General features: G+C 35.9%; 3 protein-coding genes across 4 annotated transcripts; 2 read left to right on the top strand and 1 right to left on the bottom strand.

Moving 5' to 3' along the window:
- Window positions 1-2022: 2022 nt before the first annotated feature.
- On the top strand, window positions 2023-6501 carry LOC149402103 (Serinc-domain containing serine and sphingolipid biosynthesis protein). Of its 2 annotated transcripts, none has more exons than XM_089609489.1 (6): window positions 2023-2415; window positions 3110-3349; window positions 3808-3919; window positions 4051-4225; window positions 4504-4741; window positions 5912-6501. In XM_089609489.1, the coding sequence occupies exons 1-6, from the start codon at window positions 2232-2234 to the stop codon at window positions 6199-6201; spliced, it is 1239 nt and encodes a 412-aa protein (XP_089465615.1). In that variant the 5' UTR covers window positions 2023-2231; the 3' UTR covers window positions 6202-6501. The 2 variants fall into 2 exon arrangements, with proteins under 2 accessions (XP_089465615.1, XP_089465614.1); XM_089609488.1 differs by having other exon boundaries at window positions 4504-4744.
- Window positions 6502-10855: 4354 nt separating this feature from the next.
- LOC149402102 (ubiquitin receptor RAD23b-like) lies at window positions 10856-16105 on the top strand. Its single transcript, XM_089609274.1, has 11 exons — window positions 10856-11104; window positions 11372-11533; window positions 11835-11873; window positions 11959-12071; window positions 13177-13354; window positions 13524-13655; window positions 13743-13811; window positions 14523-14570; window positions 14675-14784; window positions 15601-15679; window positions 15792-16105. Exons 1-11 carry the CDS (start codon window positions 11039-11041, stop codon window positions 15906-15908), a joined length of 1113 nt encoding a protein of 370 aa, XP_089465400.1. The 5' UTR covers window positions 10856-11038; the 3' UTR covers window positions 15909-16105.
- A 3025-nt stretch (window positions 16106-19130) lies between these two features.
- Window positions 19131-23513, bottom strand: LOC149402101 (DNA ligase). Its single transcript, XM_089610092.1, has 8 exons — window positions 23379-23513; window positions 22878-23164; window positions 22656-22761; window positions 22228-22569; window positions 22050-22126; window positions 21766-21890; window positions 19975-20229; window positions 19131-19469 (listed from the first exon to the last, which is right to left on the bottom strand). The coding sequence occupies exons 2-8, from the start codon at window positions 23159-23161 to the stop codon at window positions 19447-19449; spliced, it is 1212 nt and encodes a 403-aa protein (XP_089466218.1). The 5' UTR covers window positions 23162-23164; window positions 23379-23513; the 3' UTR covers window positions 19131-19446.
- Window positions 23514-27075: the final 3562 nt, after the last annotated feature.

Here is a 27075-nt window from a genome sequence, read left to right as displayed (position 1 = left end):
TTGACGTTGTACCATGGACTTCCCTTGCCATGGATTTGAGACTTGACCGTTGGCTTCTCATGCCATTAATTTGGGACTTAGACAAGGACTTCTAGTGCCACTGACTCTTCCTCGCCGTGGACTTGATCATGTGGGTGAGGATCTTGACTTCACGGACCAGGCTCGTGTATTCACTTTTGGGCTTGGGTCTTGAGATTCGACCTTTGTTGTCGTTTTTTGAGTGAGAGTGCTATAATAAACGTGGGATCATCTTAATATACATGATACTTGAGTATAATTATGAGCTTAAAAAAGTTATTAATAATTTTTTTTTTATAAATGGCTCCTCAAAAAAATATATTGATAAAAGTCAAAGGCTTATAATACAAGAATATCACAAAGAAAATTAAAAAACTTCTACAGGAAGAAGATGAAAAGTGGACCACAAACAATCATAAATACAACAAAAATAACATATGGGTTACCTGTCTATGCAGTTAACTATTCATTATCATATTATTACACGAATCACGAGCGAAAATGTTTATCTTCGTCTACTGCATATTGCGGTTTTAGGAGTCTTGCTCGACTAGGATCTACGTCCAAAGAAAATCATATCTTCAATATGAGATTCAGATTTGAAAAAATATTTAAAACCACTCCGATTAAAGTGGTACAAAAACAAGATCTAATAAGTGTGGATTATTAAAACATAATTAAAAAAAATCAAAATATAAAGAAGAAAATAAAAAATAAAAAATACATTCCCTTTGGTCGAGAGTCCTCCATTGATTGAGACCACCAGAGTCCTCGTATCTCAGGGGAAGTGACGACACCGAAGATTGAAAGCCCAAATATTGATTTTTTTGGGAGAGAGCGCGGCAAAAAGTTATTAATAACTTATGACAACAAATGATTAAATTTGATGAAAAATATTGTCAAATTTGTTACAATTAATTTTTCAAACCAATATTTAAGAAATGTTAATTTAGGACCGAGATAAAAATCAATCTGAATATTACTACTCAAATATGAAATCTTCCATTTAAAAAAGCAATAAATTTTAACATAAGAAAATATTAAAATGATTATATAATATAAAGAAGAGTTTGGATGCATAGACACAAAACACTATTTTTTTTTTTGAGGCAAACCAGAAGGTTTTATTCCTACCCAGAGAAGGCAGGGGCCGACTCGGCCATCAAGAGTTCAACAATACGACACAAAACACTATTGATGCTACAGTAGAAAAGAAAATTTCAGAAAAACGAAGAGATTGGACCTCTAGACACAAGTACTTGTCATTCGTACCGAATTTTTTTTTTATAAGAAAGAAAAAAAGTGTCTTAAAAAACTTTAAATTTATTTTTTCAAACGTAAATATTTTTGAACATGTTTCCAGATATTTCTTGCTCTAAAATAAAATATATTAATTATCACGCTGCAAGCTGGCAACACACGGAGCATATAGTTTGTGTAAGAATAAGATTGGCCTAGAAACGTGAGAAAAAAAAAATTCCTAATTATATTTTAGTCTAACATTTACAATATCAGTCTTTTAGTGTGCTAGGTGAATTTCCGAAAAATAAAAATTAGTAGTGGGGGAAATTAATTTTTTCTAAACTCGAATAAAATTAGCCCATTACGTTTTGTGGGTGCGTTTTTCTGAGCCGCGACCCGTCGAGTAAAGAAAAAATTTCGGTTAAAAAAAGAAGTTTGATTTAAATTTTAATCGAAATTGTTCGGTTAAAATTAACCGTACGGTTAATTTTAACCGAATAAAAATCAATTAACCTAGGTTAATTGAAACACACACTGACACACACAACCACACACACACTAACACACACAGCCACACACACACTAACACACGCTGACACACACAGCCACAGCTGCCCTGCCACACACACAATTGCCCACTTCGGTTAAAACAATTAATTGCAATTAATTGTTCACTTTTTTATTCGGTTAACAATTAACCGTGAGAAACAAAAATCGGTTAAAGGTTAATTGAAGTTAACCGAATTTTTTTCTTTACCGTCGAGTCACCGCTCGTGAAATCGGTCGTAAGTATAGAGTTAAAGAATAATAGAACAACCAAACAAAAAGCACAAACGATCGAGTCAAAAGTAGGAAGAAAAGCAAAGTCCGGTGATTAAGCCGAATCAAACTGTACGAATACGCTTTCCTCATTCCTATCTTCTCACTGAACTAGGGTTTGCGTGGCCGATCGAAATAGGCAAAGGATCGTGATGTGGGCAGCTTCGTGCTTGGCTTCGTGCTGCGCGGCTTGCGCGTGCGACGCGTGTCGGACGGTGGTGTCGGGAATCAGCCGGAAGTCGGCGAGGATCGCTTACTGCGGACTCTTCGCGCTCTCTCTTCTCGTCTCATGGATTCTCCGCGAGGTCGCCGCTCCTCTCATGGAGAAACTCCCTTGTAAGTCTCTCCTCGATCGCTACCTTTCCTCCAATTCGTGAAATTTCCGACGTAATCGAATGATCGGTTGAGTTTTTCATGACACCGTTTTTGTTTTGATTATTGACTCAATTGCTATTAGTGGCTGAGAATGGCTTGTCTTTCTGAATCCTCGTTTAGGTTGGTTTGTTTGAAGAAAGGAAAAGTATGATGGAAAATATTCTCGTTGCGTTAGCTTTTGATTGTTTGTGGTGCGAGATAATGCTCAATTTTGATTCCAGATTTTGTGTGGTAAAAAGCTGTATGTTTTGCTTGTGTATATAGCAAGGTTTCTTGGGTCTTTCATGACTTCATAAATGTCAAATTGGAAAGAAGTACGATCTTTGTGTGCATAGATAGTTTTCTTTATTATGTAATGAGTGATAGTATCTTTGTAAAGGACTGAAATGATTAGAGATTAAGTAGGACGATGATAATGATATGGATATTAGAAGATAGTGTAAGGCAAGAGCTTGATGCAATTATCTGAGGTAAAAGTAGTAGGGGGATATGGATAATCTGTTATTGGTTTCTTTTGATATTTTGGGGTTTTATTTTTTTTTTAGATATGGAATTTAATTAGAATCTATCACTACGTGTTTGTGAGCTCAACGGGAACACACTTTTTAGATTAGCGTGAAGGAGTTCATCAGTTCTGTTTTACCATTTTACACAGGGATTAATACTTTTCACAAGACACCTAGTAGAGAGTGGTTTGAAACAGATGCGGTGCTACGTGTTAGCTTGGGGAACTGTCTTTTCTTCACCATTTTAGCAACTTTGATGGTCGGTGTGAAAACTCAGAGAGACCCTCGGGATGGTGTGCACCACGGTGGATGGATGATGAAAATAGTTTTCTGGTGCATTCTGGTCATCTTTATGTTCTTCCTTCCAAATGAGATCATCAACTTCTACGGTAAGCATCGCTTCCCTATTTTTCGGGGGCTGGTTGTTGCACTATTAATTAGGTACAAACTTACTAAGATATCAACTAGCTTGTTAAGATGCGTCGAGCTGATCAATAAATTTCTAGCTATTTGTCCTTCTGCTAACTCTGACACTGTAACATTGCAAATCAATTCCAATAGTGCACATATAAATTCCTTCGACTTTTTAATTTTTAATTTTAAATTATATCCCATAGTTAAGTAAATCTTAAATCGCTTCATAGATGTTCCTCTTATATTATAGGTGTGCATGGATAATGAATTAGAGTATACTTGCATGCCAACAATTTCTTGCAATTCTATAGCAGCTGTTACAAATGCGAGTATTTCTGTTTTATCGTTTAATTTATTAGTGACTGCAAAGAAGATCAATTGTATCTACTATTTCTTTGATCAAAAGCTGACTGTTTTGCTCATGTTGTTCTAGAGACGATTTCAAAGTTTGGTTCTGGATTGTTTCTCCTAGTCCAAGTTGTACTTCTATTGGATTTTGTTCACAAATGGAATGACACATGGGTTGGCTATGATGAGCAGTTCTGGTTAGTTTGAGTTTTATTATATATATTTTTAATCTATTATGAGTACCTTCTAGTTTTCCACTTTCAATGTTTCATATTAAACTAGAATTGACATATCTCATGTCTTTTTTTTAATGAATTGTTCGATGTAGGTATGTCGCCCTTTTTGTTGTTTCACTTTTTTGTTACCTGGCGAGCCTTGTCTTCTCTGGACTTCAATTCCACTGGTTCACACCATCTGGACATGATTGTGGGCTCAACACCTTCTTCATTGTCATGACTCTGATTTCAGTGTTTTCCTTTGCTATAATTGCATTGCACCCTAGGGTAAGTTATTATTTCCAACTTGGTTACTTTGGGGCATACTGAGTTGCTATAGAGGGCCTACAAATTGAAGTTGTCGTTATTGTTTTTATTTTAAGTATTCCTGCTATGTTGATATCTGGATGAAAAGTTGCGTATTTTTTTTTGCTGGCCAATGTCATAATGATGGTATACTTTATTATGGTTTTTAATGTCTCGATAGCTAATGACAACAACACTTATTCTTATGAATTGGCTCAGTTTGTCATCCTTTTTTTTTCTCCGTTTTTTTATTTCTCCAGGTGAATGGCAGCGTTCTACCAGCATCCATCATCTCTCTATATTGCACCTACCTTTGCTACAGTGCTCTTTCCAGTGAACCGAGGGATTATGAGTGCAATGGCCTCCACAAGCACTCTAAAGCCGTTTCGACTGGAACACTTACTCTTGGTCTGTGCACCACTGTTCTCTCTGTTGTGTATTCAGCCGTACGAGCGGGATCTTCTACGACTCTGCTTTCTCCACCTGGCTCCCCTCGTGGTGGTAAGTGTTTTTAAAAAAAAGTGTCATATCATTGAACAATAATTTAACTGGGTAGAGCTCGTCTATATCTAATAACAATATATATATATATATATATATATATATATATATATATATATATATATATAAAAGCTAATAACAGTATAAGGTATATAGTTATGGCTTTCTTATGTAGATGAAATCGGTACTTCATTATGTCAATGAAATCACAATTATTTTTGTTGATAATTATGGTGTCCGGTTTAGACCTGACTAGATCCACGAGGCCCTGGCATTCTCGGCTGGGATACTGCCCCAGTGGCCTCAGGTTGAGTAAACTACATAACTATTAGCATTATAGTGTGATTCTTGCACGAAGTTTGAAGCGTTCTTAGAAGCAGATATTGTTGAGAAACCTTATTTATGTCGCCTTGGTTTAAAGTCAAAAGTCAAAACTATTATCTATATATTCTTGGAAAACCTTAGGACTTGTGTAGCCACATACTGCATTTGCTTCTGAAAAGTGTGAGTTTATAGAGAATAAAACGTATGAGTATTATTAAGCCAGAATCGGCACTTTAAATAGGGTGTTTTACAAGCTAACAGACTGATCTAAACTAGTGCTTAAATATAGGAACAAACTAACAGCAAGCTAATAGATATATATTATCTTAACAGATTAATAAATTACTAACTCCTGAATATACGCGTTCTAATATTTTCACAAAAGGCAATGCCAAACAGCTATAATTGCTACACATATTATAGTATATTAGGTCCAAGTATTCTTGGAAGCTTTAGGACTTGTGTACCCATCTAAAGAGTAGTGCCAAACACCACTAAGTACTACATTTATCATCGTATTTGGTTTCAGCCTTGCAATCCCTTAACTGAATTCGGTGTTTTTTTTCAGCTGTATTTGTTTTGTTCATTTTTGTTAGCCCTATACGTTTTCTAAAGAGATTGACCAATGTTTTTCGTTAATAACCTTCTCTCGGATTATCTCTTTCGCTCCCTAAACTCAACTCCCACAAGAACATTGGCTAATCGCTATCCCAAAATTCTTTTCCAAAAACAAAGCTATGAATGAACTGAGAAGTGATGAAGTTGTAATGGGTCAAAGAGTTGTGTCCTTGAGATAAATAAAAATTGACAAAAAAATATTTCTGTGTGTGCGCTTGTTTTCAGGTTCTGGGAAGCCATTGCTTCCGTTGGACAAAATAGAAGAGCATGAGGAGAAAGAGAAGGCGAAGCCGGTGTCGTACTCGTACTCGTTCTTCCACCTCATCTTCTCGCTGGCGAGCATGTACTCCGCGATGCTCCTCACCGGTTGGTCCACGTCCGTCGGCGAGAGCGGCAAGTTGGTCGACGTTGGTTGGCCCTCCGTGTGGGTCCGGATCCTGACTTGTTGGGCAACCGCTGGGCTCTACATCTGGTCCCTCCTCGCTCCTATCTTGTTCCCCGATCGGGAATTCTAAACCACCCTCTCTCTCTCCATCTTCATTGAAACCCTTCTAATAAGTATGACCAAATATCCTCTCACGGTTTCAAGTATATGGTATGTTGTGTGTGTTTTGCTACTTTATATATGTATAGAATGACTGTCTGGTGATATACATATCTCAACGAACGATCTACGAACGCTTGCTTAATTGCAATGTCTCTCTATATTTCCGTGTTCGAGTTCAAGTGTGTTTGCTGCTTATAAACGGGCTCTGATATTAGTTAGTTAATCAATTTAAATGAGCTCATGGTTCACTGATTATATATGATCTAAATTTGTTATTGAAGTAAATTGATTAACTAACACTACCTCAACAATCATGTATACAAAATATAATTTATACCACTTGTTAATTATAGCTTATGCACTTTGTTGTCGCTGAAAATTGAAAAACGATTGAAGACTTCAGCCGGGTCGATCCAAGGCTGGACCAAGTGGCTGTGCCTGAACCGGGTGTGCGGAACTCGAAAGTCTCGAGCATCGCTCCTCTAGTTCAAGAACGTTCTTCGTTCATCTTGGATATTTGAGATGAGAAGAAGAAGAAAATAAGCTAGAAGGGCGTAGAGGCGAAGCCTCTGGGGTGCACTCCGACGTTCAACATTAGTCTGATTGCTATGAGTGAGGTGGGAGCACCGTTATTCTTTGAGAATATTTGAGACTCGCGCTCGTTTAGAGTGAAATCAAGTGCGGAGGGTCATAGACAGTGTTTCAAGACTCTATAATCGAGTAGAGAGAGTTTAGAATGGACTGTGAACTTTTTTTTTCCCTTGGGTATGTGGTCTATTTATAATGAAGAGATGGTTGAAAAGAGTCCCAAAATTCAGAAGAGAGGCGGTGTCGGAGGAGACAAATTTCTCTATATTCCAAAGAGAAATTCGTGTACCCCACTTCCTAAAAGAGTGAAAACTATTCCAACATTTGTCGAAGTAATTTTGAGACAATAGAGGTTGCTCACACCTTCGTCCTTCAAGATTTGAAGAACTTCGCAGAAGACTTGGTGTCGATCCGCTACAAAGAACACAAGGATCATAAAGAATTTGAAGAATTGTCAACCACTTTGGAACCTCAAATAGCGAGATTAAATGTGAGTAATTCTAATCCTCTATATTAATGTCTTTATTGATTTTTGATTAGTTGCTCATCGTAATTAAAATTAAAAACTAGATATGTTGTTTTGGCGGAGGTGAGACCTCTTGTTTTGGCCTGGGCGAGAGGTCCAGGTGGCCATGACATTTCACCCAAGAGGAGTGAAGTGGATGTCTCCCCACTTAGCTTGTCTCCTTCGTGTCTTCTTGAATCCGAGTAACCACGATAGTTTCTACCACTAGATTCTTCGAGTTTGGAAAGGATTTAGTGTGTGGGCACTATTAAACACAATGACTCAAGAACTAGTCTTAAAGACAAAGAGCTAATACAAAACGCTAGCTCTAATGAGGACCAAGGTGCCAAAAAAAGAGAGCAAGAAGAAGAGATGGAGAGAGAGAGGGGACGGCCAATCTAGAGAGAGAAGGTCTCACAAAAAACTTGTTTCAACATTGTGAATGTGGTGTGGTATTTATAGGAGAAGAGATTGCCTTGAAGAGACAATTTCCTCTTTTCTATTATGGTTGAATATCACATATTCATGAGCCTAATATTTGTTTCCCATTCCTATCATAAAAATATCAAGGCTGGAAATTTGTTTCCCTTTTTTTTTCTTCTCTTGGACGTCCAACATCATATAGCATGTGCTATAAATTTGTTTCCTCTTTTCCTTTTTGGCAAGTATCTTCATACGTCAATGCACAAAATAATTTCCCTCTTTCTCTTGATGGAGGCCACGAAAATATCATCTAGAGCATGCTTCTAGATGTTTCTTTATTTGTTCAAGACAATACAAGAAAAGCCCATGTAGAATTTTCACATAAAATTCCATAAAATGAAATTCAATCCTCAAGGCCCAAGTGCTATTCATGGCCGTGTGGATTAATTCACATTGTCATCATATGACAATGTCCAAAATCTTATTTTGGCATTTATACAATCTTATGTCCTAATGGACAAAAATACCCTTTAGACAATCTTCGTCAAATTCGTCTAGTTTAACACTTGAACTTGTTTTGACTTAGCTACCAGTTTAACAAATCCTACTCCAATAACTTGTGGTAGTGACCTCATGGATCCAAATGAACAAAGCTTGAGCTAGCATACTTGGATATAAAAGTTCACAAACCTTTTCCAAGTTCTAGCTTAATGTCAACTGACTCCACTAAATAGTTGACACTGAAAATCTCTCGGTTTAAATGAGTATATTTTCTACTCAAAATTCTATTTAATTGTGATGAGTTGATCGATTGAATATCATCTATGTTTACCCTTCATAAATATCATCAACTAAATGGGATTTATAAAATTATCATTTTACCCTTCTAGTTGTTGTTTCCTCAACTCATTTGTCACTTGTGAATAAGTTAGAAACAATGTATTGACGAGGAGCTAACAAGTCACATTGATTCATCCAAAAGAGTCATGACTCAATTTGGACACTGACCAGTTCATTTATTCACATTCCAAGGAACAAAACATGAGGTGATATACACTGCATTTCAGCAATCTTGTACATGAATTCCATATCTATGAGATCTTCACAAAGTTGTTCATGACATCTTCATAACTTAGTACTTCATCAATAGGTCTTGTCTATATCACATAGTGAATCTAGAACTCTGACTTTCTCAAATGAGAGTATGTAAGCTATGAAATGACATGTCTCATTTCAGGATTGAGGTAAGCATGATGCAATTCATACATAGTGACTTTGAGACAAAAGAGGTTAAATGGTTTATTCTTATACTGTCTCTAGAAGTGCACTGGTCAATTCAGTACCTGAAGAAGATACCCAGGAAGAACTATAGAGTCTCCAACTCTCTATGTCGCATAACCAGACATCATAGGTTCTTCTAACAATCATACTGAGATCAATAGTCCTTTGATCATTAGATTGTGAATATACTGTTTTAAGCAAACCATGAAGAGTTTATTCATGCAAATCTGTATTTGACTCTTCATTTGTTGTTAGGTTTGTTTAATGACTAAAGACTAAGGTTTATCATAAAGCTTTAAACAAACAAGGAAGAATGAATGAATGAAAGTTTCAACTCTTTATTAATTATTCAGCAGTTACAAGTAAGAGTCTTCGTGAGACTTTATTACATCAAATGCATATAACAACTACTACTCTTCTTGTGGGCATCAAAGCCAACAGAGACCTCCCTTGCTAGACTATGCGAGGGGTCGAGGTGGCTAGGAAATATCGCTCAGGAGGGACAAGATGAAGGTCTCGTCTAGCGAGGCCTGTGACCCGGCCAAGACCTCTCGTTTCGTCCTGGGGAAGAGGCTCAAGTAGCCACGACTTCTCGTCCATGAAGGGTGAGATGGAGGTCTCATCATGTGAGACCTCTCGTTCTGGCTTGGGCGAGAGCTCTAAGTGGCCAGGACTTCTCTCCCAAGAGGAGTGAGGTGGAGTCTCCTTTGATTTGACTTTGAGTTTTTGTTTCATAGAAGTGGATTTTTAGCCCATTTGACCGAATTGTCTTGTATCGTTGTTTTTGGGCCTTGATCTCGGTCGTGTTTTTGTGTCGCTTTTACTCATGGGTAGAAAAATGATGACATATAGGCAACATAGTTACTCATGGACACGATGCTAGAATGTATAACAATCCAGTGACCAGGTACCTTAATATTTTATTTTTCTCGCGTCCATACCAAGGATCGCCTTACCGTTACCGTTACCGTACCGGGACTTCAATTGTGGGGGAAAGTACTGCTTACCGGAGTGGAAATCGATGGGGATTCAGACAAAAAAAGGAAACCGGTTACCGTAGAGGAAACCGACAAAGATGTAGGAAATCGAGGGGTATTCATACAAATATTTTGCAATAATAAACACTTTTTCATATTTTGCAAAACTAAATTACTTAGGTTACAAACACGTACGACAAAATATAAAACACAAAGTTCAAACCAAGATAAAATTCAACATAAAGTACCGTAAAGTCAAACCTTGATTACAACACGTATGACAAAATATAAAACACAAAGTTCAAACTAAGATAAAATCCAACATAAAGTACCATAAAGTCAAACCTGAATTACAAACATAATCAATTCATCATCGTATTATAGGATTAAGACACAAATTTTTGAAAAAATTGAAAAAATCCCCAAATCTCCGAAATCCTAGACTCACACCTCTCGGAAACCTTAGTTTTTTGACAAACGAAAGCAGTGACAAACAGAATCCCCCGGGAAGTGCAGTCAAGTTGACAGAAATCACGATACGAGCGGGGATTTGAGCAAATGAAGGCCAAAAAAAAGGGAAAACGCTCGGATTACTACCGGATTCACGACACGCCAGCGGTTTCTTCACGTTTCCTCCCGGTGAACTCCGGTTCGGCGAATCCCGATCGGAATCCGGCCGGTTCCCCGGGAAGCCAAACCTTGGCCCATACTATACATTTATAGAGAAATTCCTATTTAATTAATTTTAGGAAGAAATGATATATATATATATATATATATATATATATATATATATATATATTTCATATCACGTGGTCATCACATGGAAGTTGCCACTTTGTATAAAAAAGCAAATCCAAAATCTCACTCCTCTTGAGTTTTCTCCCAAAAATTTCTTATTACTTTCCTAAATTTTGGCTCCAGTTTCCTCTTCTTTATTCTCTCTAGGGTTCTCTCCGTTCTCGCGCGAGAGATTCCCATTGAATACACCGTTGATCTTTCTTAATTTACACCTTCGTTCACGTAGAAACATGAAGCTTACAGTGAAGACCCTCAAAGGCAGCCACTTTGAAATCAGGGTCCAGTCTACCGACACAGTTCAGTAAATTTCACGTTTTTTTTTTATATTTATTTTCGTTATGAAACCTTTATGCCAATTATCTTCGACTTTCGAAAGTTTCACTCTTTTATTGCTAATGTCGTTTTTGTAATGGGAATTGATTGTTTTAACAAGTTATTTTTTGAGCGCCTTTTGGCTGGATTTGTCTTCCGTTGATGAGGGAAATGTATTGCTCTGCTGATTTCTGAAATTGAATTTCGTATGGATGGGATTGTTGAAAAGGTTGTGTTTTTAATTGGACAAGGTTATGGCGGTGAAGAAGAACATTGAAGACGTTCAAGGGAAAGACAATTATCCCTGTGGACAGCAATTACTGATTCATAACGGAAAGGTGTTGAAAGATGAAACTACACTTGTAGAGAATAAGGTTACAGAAGATGGTTTTCTTGTAGTCATGCTTAGTAAGGTAATAATTAAACTTGTTTAACTCTCTAGCCAAGTCCTGGGTTTAAGATGTTTTTCGGTTGCTTGCTTATTTATTTATTTTGGTTTTCTGGTCTAAAATAGATTATGATTATCTGAAATTTCTTGTCATGATATGTGCATTAGACTTTTGGAAATATATAATATGCATTATAGTTTTGTGGAATATTCTATCTTGAGTTCCTTCCTTGTGAGGAAAAGAATGTCCATTACATTTTGGATTTCGATTTTCCTTTTCTTTAAATTTCTCTCTTCCTGAATATATATAATTTTTTTGTTTGCAGAGTAAATCTTCAGGCTCTGCTGGAGCCTCATCCACCCAGGTACTAGCTCTATTCTCATTCATATGCTATACATCATGGACTTTGGTTTATTCTGTATAACATGTATACCTTTATAATATTACAGCCCGCTCTTACAAATCCTCCGGCAACTACACAAACCTTGAACACTCCAATTCCTGTTCCTGCACAAGTCCCGGCTCCCGTGCCTGTTTCCGCCGAAGCTCCTGTACAAGCTGTGTATGTGCACTAGAAAGATCACACACACACACACGCACACACACACACACACACATATATATATATGTATATATATATACATATATATATATATATATATATATATATTGCTTGCGTTTCAGAGAGAAAATAGCAACATATATATTTATTGGCTGTGAGTACTGAGAATAGGACATTACCTTGTCATTTACCTCTCCATGGTTTTGTTACGTTCATTTGAGCACCAAATTTATCATGATAGTGCAGTGTAGTCTATCAACATATAATCATCCTTTTACATGCTATGATCTTTATGCATTTATGTATTTCTTTCTTGAAGTACCACCCGTTTTTTTAGTAACCATTTTGTGGTTAATGATTGGTTAGAAAAGTGTGCCTTTAACATATTTTATGGAGTAAGTGTATGTAGGGTTCTGTGCTTAGAGAATGCATATTATATATATATATGTTTTGGTTTTGTTTAATTATTGAGACTACTAGGCTCGGGAGTTAATAAAAACTAGGTTTCCTTTCTTTAAAAAAAGTTGTCTTGTCGGGGCCTATGGTTTCTCCCATGTGGCCTATGCTTTGATTTGATTCCTCATGAAGACGTACAGAATAATATGCTTCAGTTTCCTCTTTCTGAAAGATTGTAGGGTTCGGTTGGGTTCCAATACAATGAATGATAAAGATAAAAGATTTGGCGTTTGTAGCACTTACTTTGGTGGATCTTGGATTTATTGAATGCGTTGAAGTAGTTTCTTCATTAATGGAAATTTGATTTTCAGTTATAGGATAGGAAAGATCTTGCTGGCTTGTGTGGGGCTGCGTCTTTTGTGGGTTGGTGATAAAATAAAGAAAATGTCCACTTGTCACGGTGTAGGAAAAAACCTGGTGTTTGAATAAAGAATACATTTGTACACAAGCTTCTTCTATCTTCCATTATGTGATCTGAGTCGGAAGTATGCATTCAATAACAAACTTGTTTTTTTTTTTTTTTTTATTTATCATTTTCCAGTTTTTCTTTCATATCTTTCTAGAATATTTTTTTTTTACCAAGTTTATTAATAAATTACTTATATATAGAGTTTTTAATGATTCCGCTAGTAACTTGTTTTTGTTGTAGTGTGAGTAGCGATACCTATGATCAAGCTGCTTCAAACTTGGTTGCTGGTAATAGTCTAGAGCAGACGATTCAACAACTAATGGATATGGGTGGCGGTAATTGGGACAAAGATACAGTCACACGGGCACTCCGAGCAGCTTATAACAACCCCGAACGTGCTGTGGACTATCTGTACTCTGTAAGCTGAAAGGATAAAGTATATTTCATACCGCTTAGAGAATGCAATAGGACCTGAAACATAATCGATAGTAAAGCATAGTGACCGTTATCCTATGCATACTAAATGTAACTCGGTTTTTATTTTATTTTAGTTTATAATAAAGTCTACTTTTTTCTTTTCTTTCCAGGGTATCCCAGAAGCAGCAGAAGTTGCAGTGCCTGTGGCTCGCTTCCCTGGGAGTCAAGCGACTGAAACTGATTCTGCCACTGTGGCTGTCACCGGTGCACCAAACTCGGCTCCCTTGGATATGTTCCCTCAAGTAAGACTAGAGAGTTTTGTAACAGTTTTACTTGTCTTTGTTTATTCCGTACTTTGTCTTTGAGCATTCAAAGCTGGAATTCTTCAGGAAGTACCTGCTGCGGCTGGCGGCGGTGGTGCACTAGGGTCCTTGGATTTCCTTAGGAACAACCAACAGGTGGGGTTTCTTTTCTTTTTTTTTTTTTCAAATATTTAGCGATATAAGCCACAAAAACATAAGCATTTGCATTTTAGCCAACGTTTTGTAAATTTTTCGTAAATAGCCATAAATGTTTCGTAAATAGTAAAAAAATATGACGTAACCAACGTTATTTACACATATTTACTAGAAATTTACTCTTGAGTAAATAGATTTACGTGGATATTTACAAAAAATTAACGAAACGTTGGCTATTTAGAAATTTCTAACGTTTCATATGGCTAGATAGCCACTGGACCTTTTTTTTATTTATTTTTTTTTTATTTTTTATTTTTTTTTACTTCATCATATGTTATTATTTTCACTGCTTATGATATTCGGATTCATCGAAACCTGTGCATAATATCGTAAGCAACCAACTTCCCAGCAAAGCTTCAGTCTGGTTTTTTAAAACAGTTGTAAGGATTTAGTATCTTCCTGCCATAAGGCCTTTTTTTGGCACGCTCTCTATTTCAGTAGTAGTAGTTTAGTTTTTTGGTTTTTGAAATTGATGGTGACTGTGTTGTGCGCATATCTTGCTGTTAAGTAAGCTTTATCCAAAAGCAATAGAGCTACGTAATTCGTGTGTCTTGAGAAGGAATTGGTGCTTTGAGTACTGAATTAATTTTAATTCAGTTTCTTTTTAAAAAAAAAAGTACTGAATTATGTTTTTTTTTTTGGTACTTTCAGTTTCAAACTCTTAGATCGATGGTGCAAGCTAATCCACAAATTTTGCAGGTATGGTTTTGTGTTTAACATAGAAGCTCTGTAGCTTTATATTATTACATTATCTGAGATTCATTACTTTTTGTTACCTTACTTTTATTTGTTTCCCACCACAGCCCATGTTGCAAGAGCTTGGGAAGCAAAACCCCCAGCTTTTGAGGTTAATACAGGAGCATCAGGCAGAGTTTCTTCAGCTTATAAACGAACCCCTTGACGATTCTGAAGGGTGAGTTTATGTTTCCCTTGCATATATTCATAATTATATTGTAACAAAAGTAATTCATTCTGCTTCACCCTTTTTTTTCCCCTTGTTGCCTAACAAAAGTAAAATCCCTTGTTTATGTTTAGATTAGAGAAATCTCATTATACGGACCTCAAAGTTAACAAAAAATCAAGAGTAGACCTCTTACTTCAAAAATATGTAAAAATGGACTTTTGTCCCTATTTCAGACAACAATACCCTTTTGACCATCGTGACATACAATGCCGTACGATGCCATATGATGCTTTATGGTCAGAAGGGCATTCTTGTCTGAAATAGGGACAAAAGTCAATTTTTTGATATTTTTTGAAGTAGGAGGTCTAGTCTTGATATTTTGTTAACTTTGAGGTCCACATAATGAAATTTCTCTTAGATTATGCGACATGTTTATAGAATAAGCCCAGTTGATACCTTGGGGAAGCAGTAGGTTTCTGCCTATAATGTATCGGAGATCACATATTGCAATGGCATAAAATTTTAAGAAGATGATAGTATTAAATCGTGCATCAACTATAAAACGACTAGCAGTTTAGCGCGAATAGTCCTTAGCTATTATACGAACAGAATCGAGAAATGGAAATTGTGCAGTCCATGAGAATCGAACCTCTGGATCGCCTTAGTCAGATTCGCAAGTTCTTTATTTATTTGTTTTTATTATCGAACCCATGTTTGGAGGGCAATTCATGCATGAATATAGTTCCTGAGAAAAAGTACCGCTTTTATTATTCCAATCCATAAAATTGTGATAATTGAGTATTTTTATTTTATCATATTTTTCAGAGACATGTTTGATCAGGCGGAGCAAGACATGCCTCATGCCATCAATGTAACATCAGATGAACAAGAGGCAATCGAACGGGTATTTTCTCATTCTCTTTACCTTTCATGGAACATAATAAATCAATATAGCAAAAGCTGTAACAAGGTGATCTTACTTTCTCACTGATGGCTCTTAAATGTTTTTCCAAAAGCTGGAGGCGATGGGATTTGACAGAGCTTCTGTAATAGAAGCGTATTTGGCGTGCGATCGCAATGAAGAACTGGCAGCAAATTACTTACTCGAGAACGCTGGCGATTTTGAGGATTGAATAACTTGATTATTCTTGTCCCATTGGATTCATAATTTTTTAGTGTTTTGGATCCGTGAACGTTTCAGCCTTTTTTTTTGTTTATTTAGATAGTGATTTGGAGCAAATTATGTGTTATGGTAATGGAGTTGTCAAAAATTAATTTTGCCCGGATGAATTTCAAGCACTGTAATGATAAAAATTTCGTCATTGCTTCATTTATGCTGTGCAATTGTTCGATTACAGAACTTGAAAGGATTGCTACGAGCTACAAGATAGTTGAACCATGACCGCAATCACTCACAACTAATTAAGGTATTTTTTATATGGGGTACCTAATAACTACATGATCGGGAATCATTTCATTACCTTAATTGGTACACATTAATGCTAGAAAAGATTGGGCGATAGACAAATTAATTAAGTAGTTTTTAAATTTGTAAATAAGTAGTCAGTAAGCTAATTGAGTAAAATTAAATATCTTAAATACTCTTTATTTAACTTGAAAAATATTAAAAATAAAAATAAAAGCCAACAAAATCTAATTAGCTTTCAAAAAAAAAAAAATAGTCATTCAACAAAAACATAACGAATAGTCTTTTTTTTTTTTAAAAATTTATTTATTTAATATAAACGTAACGAATATTGTAATAATTTTTTTTGTTATGTTTTCAATTAATAAGTACTAAAAGCTTTCTAAAATTTAATTACAAAAATCATAATTTATGATAATATCTTCACCTTAATTTGAAATAATTTTAAAATAGGAAATCTGTTGTTTCTAAATAAAGATTGCAAACAAAAGTTTCTAAATAAAGATTGCAAACAAAAAAAGGGCAAAACTCTTTAATTTTCTGAAAAATTTAAATACCATTAATAAGTTTTTTTTAAAAAACAAATTAAATAAAGATTGATAAAACAGTGAAAATAAATTAAATAAGAGAAATTGCTTAATTTGCCACAAATTTCATAACATTTTCCCATTTTTCATCAAAATGTTTGCCCTTCACTATTTGATGTCAACATTGTTGACATAGATGTCAATATTGTTGACATAGAGGTGGCATTTTGGGAAAAATTAGCGTTTTGGTGGAAAGTGGGAAAATATTATAAAATTGGTGGCAAATTAGGCAATTTCTCATTAAATAAAGATTGATAAAATAGTAAATTGAAAAAGAGAAACTGCCTAAAAACTTGAGAATGGCCCGTTGTTAAAATAAGGTGAAACTTTGACTATTTTTAAGGGAAAAAGTTTCAAGTAGTCCAAATTGAATAATTTCTCAAAAACAGTCTTGAAAATGTGATTACCTAAGTAAAATGATTCACCTTAAAACAAGGTAATCTTTTAATTATTTTTTAAATTTACGTTTATATCCTATTTTAAAACCTTAATACATATTTCAAAACAAGGTAACTTGAGAATGTGATTAACTAGGTAATAGTCATTACTCACACCCACTTGCATTTCCCAAATGAAAAATGGTATGAACTAGCCAATCCCAAACTATTGCTTTTGCGAAATAGCCATAGTTTCATTTGTTTGGTAAAATAGCCATCTCTCAAAAACTTTAACCAGATGATTGAATTGGCTTCGTCCTCATCGACGGAATCGGCTTCACTCTCGCCGCCAGGGGAATCGACTTCATCCTCATCGGCGGAATCGGCTTCGTCCTCCTCGACCACCACTCCCTCCGCGATCTCGCCGCCCTCGCCGTCTCCGTCATCGCCGCCTCCGGTGACGACGTTGCTCGGAGAATCGTCTTCGAAGAAGGCGCCCTAAGACCGTCGAGTCTTCTCCCGCAGCGATCCGGTTTCGCCGCCGCCGTCGGAGCGATCGGGAACATCGCGAGCGTCAAGGACGCAAGAATCGCGTCGCCGAAGAAGGAGATGTTTCGGTTCTGCTTCAGATCCTCGATTTCCAGATTGTCATTAAATTTAATCCTGCCTCGATTAATTTTAATCCAGCCGTCATAAACCTTACATTATGTTTTTATAGTTCGTTGGGATTAAATTTAATCCAACCTAGATTAATCTTACTTTGGCTAGTTTGCTTATAGTTGACAAACTATGGCTATTTTGCAAAAGCTTAAGTTTTATTTGGCTATATAGCCGCTTGACCCGGGTTAGGTATTATTAGGACAAAGCAATGTGCATTTTATTATCTGTCTTATAGTCTTTTAGTAGGGATGAGCAACAACAAAAGTAAATAAATCGTAAACAGGATCGGACAACCGGATTTTTAAACCACAACTCTGTTTAAGAATAGTTTTTGTCTAATCCAGTTCGGTCCGATTTTTTGAACCGGTATGAAATGATCTGGTACTAATTTTTATTTTATTTTATTTTATTTTTTTAATTGTAAGACATTTGAACCAACCAATTTAAGCTGGACATCTTATTTAATATATGTTTATGTTAATATTTAATTTGTTTAATTTTTTTTTTTACTATTATATTAAATTTGCACAAAAAAATTATAAAAAATACTTAAACTGGTTTAAACTGAACCAGCCTTGCAAAGACCCGTTTTAGACCGGACTTAAACCATGCACACCCCTATTTAGTACTAGTGAGTCTTAATTTGTATTACGTGTGTGACTATTAGCACGGTAATATCCCCATTTAAGCTATATGATATGTTAGTACTTTGACGTTAGTGGATAATTTTTTAGGGTTTGTTGTAATAAAAGGGGGCAATGAGAGGATAGGTAGATTCATACAGTAAGTCAAGTATTTTGTACTCATAGGAGGCAATGGTCCCCTCGAAGGGTCGAGGATCTTTTAGCAATACAAATACTCTTCGGTCTAATTCTTCTTTATAATTATTTTCTCTCTCCCACATTTTCCGGGTTCCACCTTGAAGGAAAAGAGAAAACAAGTGCAGACCGTAAACCCCGTGTAATTGGATTCACTCATAAGCCACAACTCCAATTACACAAGTACATGTACTCTTGTTTTCTCTTTCCCTTAAGAGTAGAACCCGAAAAATGCGGAAGATAGTAAAAATTTGAAAGAAAATGAAAATTGTAGAAAGAATACATGAGAAAATCAACATTTTCTCTTATGTTTGGTAGTGGTGAAAGTCAAATTTCTTTTATTTTTCTCAATTCAAACAAAATTAAAGAAACACATCGGGTTCTTATTTTCTTTTCCCTCATATTTTTTGGGTTCCAAATGGATCCTTAGAGTAAAATTGGTTTCCTTAGAAGAGGTATGCAAAATAAAGTAGAAAAGATATCATACTTTTTGTTCTGTTTTAAAGTCTGAGAACTATTCTATGCATTTTGATAATATATCACAATATCATTTGACATATTTAGTGTGTGCCCTAATCACATCTTACATTAATTAACTAGTAAACGAGAGTGTACATCGCTACTCCTCACAGAGCAAGAAACACCAATTACTACCTAGGCTATATGAACAAAGACGGGCTTCTGAAATTAAATTGCGACACTACAAAACAACCGAGTAAAATGTTTATAGGAAATTTCAAACTAAAATCAGAAAACAAATCAGAACTTGTTGAAATCTATCGTGATCGATTGTCGAGACACTTTCAATCGCTGTTCACCTCATCATCTGCATTTGTAAGAAGAAGAAAAAACCAGCTATTATTCCCGTAATGAACAGCTTTATGTCACGAATAAATTATATGCAACGAAGACACGAAAAAGAAACTTGCTGTTTAAGAATTTTGTTCCTCACTTCTAATATTGAAGGAAATATAGTATGTGACAGGCAAGTTATTACCAAAAAAATCTTACTCGAGACAGTGGAAAAGATATATGTTCATGCAATACTTTCATCACACGGTTTAGAAGGTTAATGTATCAATCCAGGTATTAATTACACAACCATACTTCAAATTCTTTTTATTTCATTAATTAGAGGAAGGTTCAATAATTAATTCAGGTACGGGTAAAAAACTAAAAATCAATACAAATTCTTTTAGAAATGAAAGATAGAGATTTTACTTCCTGGAAAAATAAAATAGAACCTAAAGCACTGATTGAAAAGACTTCTCGAACTAGGCCTACACAGAAAAAATAAAAAATAAAAAATAAAAATAAAAATAAAACCTTACCGACATTAGATCCATCACTCTGGCTTCCATCGTTACCACCAGCATCATTATTTTCCTCGTCATCATCTTCATCCTCATCCTCGTCATCGTCTTCTTCCTCAGAACTCTCACCATCACTGTCAATGGGTATCTTTGGCTTCGGTGGCGCCACATAACTTGTTGTTGATCTTCGACGACTGCTTGAGAGAACATTGCTCACGTCGATGCCTTCAAGTTCTTTTGCTCTTTCCTTCTTCTTTCTGACTTCCTTGACCTCTGAGCATTACAAGTAAAATGCGACAAGGTTACTTATGTTCAACATCTGGCCAGACAAAATTGAGCTTACGCTAAAAGGAAGAAAAAGAAGATGTTGAAGCATTAAGAAATATATACAGTAAATTGAAAATGACTTGACAATCGGCAACACATTGCTTCTTATTTCTTTATTCAATTGAAAAGCACAACACACAAATCAAGTATGCGATAGGTTTTTGCTTTCCGGTGGGACTTCCAATGAAGAGTCGAAGGTTGGAAGATGGGGTTCCTTTTGTGGCTGCAATGTTGTAAATCACAGGCACATCGGGTACTAGGGATTTGGCGTCTAATTGAGAAATATAAGGCACTCCTTTCAAAGTGGTTGTGGAGATTTCTTATAGAAAGAGATGCGGTCATCTACGGTTATGCCAAAATATGTTTGCGGAAACTTTGTAATTTGGCCAAGTAACAAGCAAAGCGTGGTGGCACGGAGCAGTGCAGAGAACGATAGCGAAATTCTGTGGATTCAACATGTCCTCAAAGAGCTAAGAGTGGAAATCAACCTACATATGAAGTTGTTTTGCGACAACAAGGCTGCAATAAGCATCGCACATAATCATGTCCAACATGACAGAGGACTAAACACATAGAACTTGATCGACACTTCATAAAGGAGAACCTTGAGGCATGAGTCATTTATATCCCATTCGTCAAATCTGAAGATCAAACTGCAGATGTCTTGACTAAGGGCTCGTTCAAGCCTACTTTTGATTTTCTTGTAAACAAGTTAGGCATGTTCGATAACTATGCTATCTAATATCACGTGTAATACTTAGTCAGAGTTATTTCCTTATATATAGCTATTAGTTGGCTCAGTAGTTAGTTCCTATTGTTTAGCTAGTTGGTTAATATTTTGTAGCTAGATGTTATGTACGTACGGTACTGTATCTACTATATATAGCCTATTTTGGCTAATAATGAGAATTAAGCCATTCTACTCTCTAAACTACATTTTTTATTTTATAACCGTGGTTTAGACCCGACTAAAATCCACGAGGCCGTGACATTATAGACTGGGAGACTACCCCAGTGGCCCCAATTGTTGCGTCGTCCAGGGGGAATCGAACTGGACGTACAAGGTCCCGAGAATCACCCTTACCACTAGACGCCCTTGGGGTTTAGGAACAACAATATTTTTGAAGACACATAAATGTCGGACGAAAACTTTTTGGAATCAATTAACTACTTCAAAGCCATACGGCTATCGGCTTCTTCGGATGAGTTCAAGGACTAAACCCCCTCAAATATCCTCAGGGACTGGCCTATCTGTTTGTAATTACGTAACTTTTGGTTTTTTATCTCTGGGAATATCATTTTCAACCTGTGATCATGACATTCTCAGGGATCAATCTATGTATTAGTCTTGAAATTTCAAGCTCACCCCCAACAAAATATATATATATATATATATATATATATATATATATATATATATATATATATATATATCATACTTCGAGAATCCTCTGCCTATATAGGGTTAATTTCGGTCCCAACCTTTTTCACTGGGATTTGCAGACAATCCTTCTTTAGACAATATCTCCTTTAACTCCTTTATCAATCGGGATTCTCGTTTGTCTTCAGGCTCTTGGTTAACTTTCTTGTATAGGACCGGAGGAACACTGCATTAAAAGTAAAACATAAATCATGCATCAAAACAATACTTGGAGCTAAAAATCACGCTCCTCTTCCTTAGAAAAAACAACATAATGTAAAGGCGATGACATAAAAGCTTATGAGAAGACCGTAAAATAAATAAATAAATATATTATAACTATAACCTCATCCCACAAGATTTGATAACCGATTTCAGATGTTCAACGCGTTTCCCATACACAGGTGTTGAAGCCACTTTCTTCTGCGTTTTGATTAAAAGAAAATTCATAAGACGGGTAATTGAATAATCTCAAAAACTTGGAACAAGCCGCAAACTCAAGATAAGCTTCGATAATTCGATACCGTTGCGGGTTTTTCTTTTTCAGCTGAAGAGCGAGAATCACCGTCTTCAGATGAATTTCCATTGTCTTCACTACCACCGTCATCTTTTGGCTTTTCCGCGGCCTTGACTCTCTTTGCTGGGGTTTTCCTAGGCCTTTTTATTTTCTTAAGCTCACTAGACACCTTCTTAGCTTCCCTTTTCCTTTTGGGCTTCACTTCCTCTTCATCCTCGCCACTTCCACTAGGCGCAGAACTAGAACTCTCTTCGTTCCTTGCCTTTTTAGCTACTTTCCCTTTACTAGCTTTCGTAGCAACTTTCTTCACGCTAGGAGAGGGCTTAGTTTCTTTCTTGGGATCCAAAACCTAATAAAATACCCCCACAAAAATGAGGAGATTATTTTGTACCATAAAAATTAATTCATTGAACAATAATGACAAATTATGCAAACCTCATCGACTTGGTCTCTTATCAATACTTTGAAGGAATCAAGAGATTTCTCTTCGAGGCCGAGATCTTCTTCCAAAAGCCGGCGAAGCCCCGCAAGAGTAAGTTTACTTGATATAACAACAAAATACGGAAAATGCTTTAGCAGCTTAAACTCTACAACTATCATAATATCGAGAAATAGATAAATAAATAAAGGGAAAATTGAAAAGACAAAAAAACATACTCTGATTCATCTTTGATGTATTTAGCCCTTTTCTTCACGGCTTTCTGTATCATCTCAGTACTAATACTGTTTTTCTCAACTTCACCGTCAGATTCCTCGGTTTCGGGTTCTTCTGATTTACGAGCTTCCAATTCAGACGAATCATCCAACTTCGAAGCATCTTCTCGAGAGAGGGATTCATTTTCTGCTTTGGCCAAACCTTCCTTCACAGTCGCGTCCACATCATTTCTTTCCTTTGCTTCCTCGCAATTCGTTGTATCGGTTCCATCACTAGGATCTCCCATAGCCTGTAATAGAAACCAGAACGAACTACTTAACCAAAGCTTAGAACTTTTTCCAGATACATACGCGTTTAAAATCAATTCCAATTTTTTTTTTTTTTTTCACTGCAACACGAACTTCCGTTTTTAATGGAACGTGGGTAGAGAAACTTCGAAGAGAATGGCGGGCTGAGAAATCAGTTAAATGGAGCGTATAAAGAAGTGGGAAGTGAAACTCAACTGTAAAAGGTTTTGAATCGCCGGCAGATTTTGGGCACGTTCCGAGGCTTTAAGCGGTTCTAAATATGGGTTTTTGTCTCGGGGTTTTTGAAGGAAATTTCATAAAGTGGATCAAAGTAAGTAAATATAAGGCTAGTCTTGTTAGTTAAAAATATTTAAAATGGAATTTTTGTTCCAAAAGTTTGTGGACAAACGTACCTTTTAAATCAAATAAACATACGGGCCGGCCCAAACTATAGCCGAGGACTCTAAGCGATTTAATATTTTGGGGCCCTATAATACTAATAAAAATTTATATTTTCAGGGTAAAAAAATATAAATTTTTTAGAAAATGAGCCAAAAGTGTAAATTTTTAAGGTAAAAAATATAAATTTTCTTAAAAATAAGCAAAAAGTGCAAATTTTTTTGGACCCATCCACATAATGGGGCCCTAGGCCTTGACCTAGCCCGCCTTAGCCCAAGGCCGGCAGTGTAAACATATATATATATATATATATATGTATATATATATATATATATATATATATATTTTCCTCTAAGTTTCACTTTCCCTCACTCGGACTCCATCTCTCACTCTCGTTCATTTTCAGACGAAATTCGAGGGTCTACGACGGATTAAGAGGAGCTACGACAGAATACGAAGGTGCTCCGACGAGTTCCGACAGTGGTAGATGCGGATTTGAAGTTTTCGCGTGGATTTGACCTCGACCATTCAAACTTTCAAAAAAAGTAAGAATTTCATGCTTATTTTGTGTTTAGTCTCTTATATGATAGTTATAATAGTTATTAGAATAGTTATTCGATGATTTGGAATGATTTGGATCGGATTTGTGAAAAGTTAGGGTTGGATTTTGGGTAAATTCCAATAGGTTACGATGGGACTCATAGATTTTTCGAAAGGATACGATGGAATTGATAGAATTTTCGATAAGATACGATGAGATTCAAAGAATTTCCAATAGGATGCGATGGTTGCGATGAAATACGATGCTTTCCGATAGAATACGATATTTTTCGATCAAATACGATGGTGACTTAAAATTTTTGTGATATTTTTAATTTTAGGATAAATTGAAGTACATTTTCGACGTGAGCTTCGCGGGTCGAATCACTACGGTGGGATCAGTTCGTTGAAGATTGTGAAAGAGAAATTTCATCGTCTTGGTCTCACAAATCGGCTCGTAGGAACTCTGTTCGAGCAGTTTTTTTTACAGGGAGCGAACTCAACTTTTCTCCGGTACTCATACATGCTTTTCGTCAACGTAAGATTGAGCCAAAGACAAAGGGAGAGATACTCTTCGGATTGGGTAATCAATGAGTGAGATTTGGATGGCTCGAATACACTTTGATTTGTGGCTTGAGCTGTTAGGAATATTGTCCACTGAAGATGATAAAATAAATATGAATGATTACTACTCCATTAGCATCATTGATTAGTAGGCTGTTTTCTAGTTAGAATCAATAACAGCTATCATCCATTACCTTCGTAATAAACTAAATTACATGTTGAGCATTTAAGTTCGGGGCGTGAGCTAAAACGTGATCGGTGATTGATACTTGCCTGGATAGCTAGATCTAAAATCGCATATGTGGAACACAAGTGAAAAGTTGATCACTTGGGGGGAGCATTTTGCACATTTGGTATGTGTACGATTCAGACGGACTTTGGTTGTTGATGTGTCTTTTAATTACTGTTACAACACATTAACCAAGGTCGCTATGATGGTCATAGTGAGACTTAATCTAAACCTGAAGTGGTCACAGAGTTTTAGGTCGTATTATCGGGTTCTTTGACTCATTCGTTAATGGCTAAGATAGATGCCTAAATACTTATGTCGTGGGAATTTGGGATATGATATGAGCTGAAAGTGATCACAGATATGAAATCCAGCCTTCTTGAAAGAAGGTCAATGTTCACTCACCTAAGGGTTGATTCTAGAATCGATTGATTGCGCGCATATGGTATCAACGATGATTATGGCTCATATGTATCAAGAAATGTATAACAGAATAATTGATCTTTTTCGATACGAGTTGAACCTGGAGGATTGAGCTCATGTATTGACTACATCAATGGACGCTCATATACATCGAGTAAAATATAATTACAGTAATAATATGAGTGCAATCTCGGCTCGTCTTGTAGAGTGACGCTGAGATTGACGGATCAAATGAATAAGAGAAAACATAGATTCTGTATATTTTGTTCGGATTTGTACGAGCTTCAGTTACCAGGTCCATAGTTCCCAAGGTGGCTCTGATAAGATGAATACAGATGCTCGTAATAATTGATAATTGATTACACTCTCTCTATTGTTTAAGTAACTTCATAATATTACTTAGATTTAAATGGGCTTGTAAAAGAGCAATTTGAATCAGCCCACAAGGCTTAATAGGGCTTGTGGTATGCGTGTACATCATGGTACGTGGGCCTAAGATTTGTTTGACAATGCCCAATAGAATGAAGTTTTTCTCAAACATGGAATAAATATTATATATTAAATATGATCCGATTTGGTGAGTATTTAATGTAGTAATTATTTATGAGAGTATCATGGAGATATTCTCTACTATTACTTTTATGGAATAGTATATCCTATTGAGAGAAACAAATAATTTATTAGTTATGTTATTTATTGAGAGTATCATCGAGATATTCTCTAATATCCTATTTATAGAATATTATCTGTTATTGTGAGAAATAAATAATATATTAATGATGTTATTTATTAAGAGTATCATGAAGATATTTGTTGATGTCGATTTATGGATCGATCAGCAATCACAAATAATAATATGTTTATATTTGATTTATTTGAATATAGGTTTCAGAAGACGTCGTATAAGAAACAATTTAGAAATGAAAAGTTGTAACGAGAGGGAATTAAGAATAATCCTTATTGATCGCGAAATTGGGTTACAAGTGGACGAAGTACCGAGCTCTAGTAGGCGAACTCAACACTGAAAGTAAAATGGATATATAATAATTGAAAGATGAAAATCGTAAGTTTGCGTGTGCGAATCGACGTCTGATCTTCTATTTATAGACGAGGCGGAGCTTCTTCGCTGAAGACACGTGCTCCTTAACCCGCCCTCCTCGTCAGGGCTGAAGTCGTCTCAGATCCGGTCTTCGCGGCGTGGTCTCCTCTTTGACTGACCGATTTTTCTGGCCAGGCGGACGCGGTCGAGCTGGAAAGTGTGATTGGGCTTGGGCCGATCTGGTCGAGATCGAACTAGGCCCAGAATTGATTCCGCGAGCCGATCTACAAAATGGATACTGGGCTTTGGCGGGCTAAAGCCCATCCGAGATAAATATTTTAAATAATTGATTTTTAACCCCCATAATATTCTATATTAATTACCTAATTAATATATTATAAAGTGAGAAGTATATAAATATCATATATGAGTTGGATATTTTATTTATTAAAATATCTTAAAAATATTTCATTTATTCTATTCATAGATTCTATTCATAGAATAAATCTCTCACATTAATTAGAATAAGATCAAAGGAAATCAAGTAAGTGCATAATCTATTTTGGGTAAGGTAGAAAGCTATAAATAGGGGACTTGGGGTAGAGGAAAATTCACTCAATTAGCCCCGAATATTTTGAAAATATTTAGAATATTTTGAAAATATTTACCGCGGAGAATTCGAACTATCTCGAATTTATGAGGGGAAATCAAATATTTTA

This window comes from Urtica dioica, chromosome 3 (genome assembly GCF_054948205.1).
Source record: "Urtica dioica subsp. dioica isolate 48M chromosome 3, U.dioica_male_clone48M_v1_H2, whole genome shotgun sequence".
NCBI lineage: Eukaryota > Viridiplantae > Streptophyta > Magnoliopsida > Rosales > Urticaceae > Urtica > Urtica dioica.
This window is presented reverse-complemented; position numbering and strand designations above follow the sequence as displayed.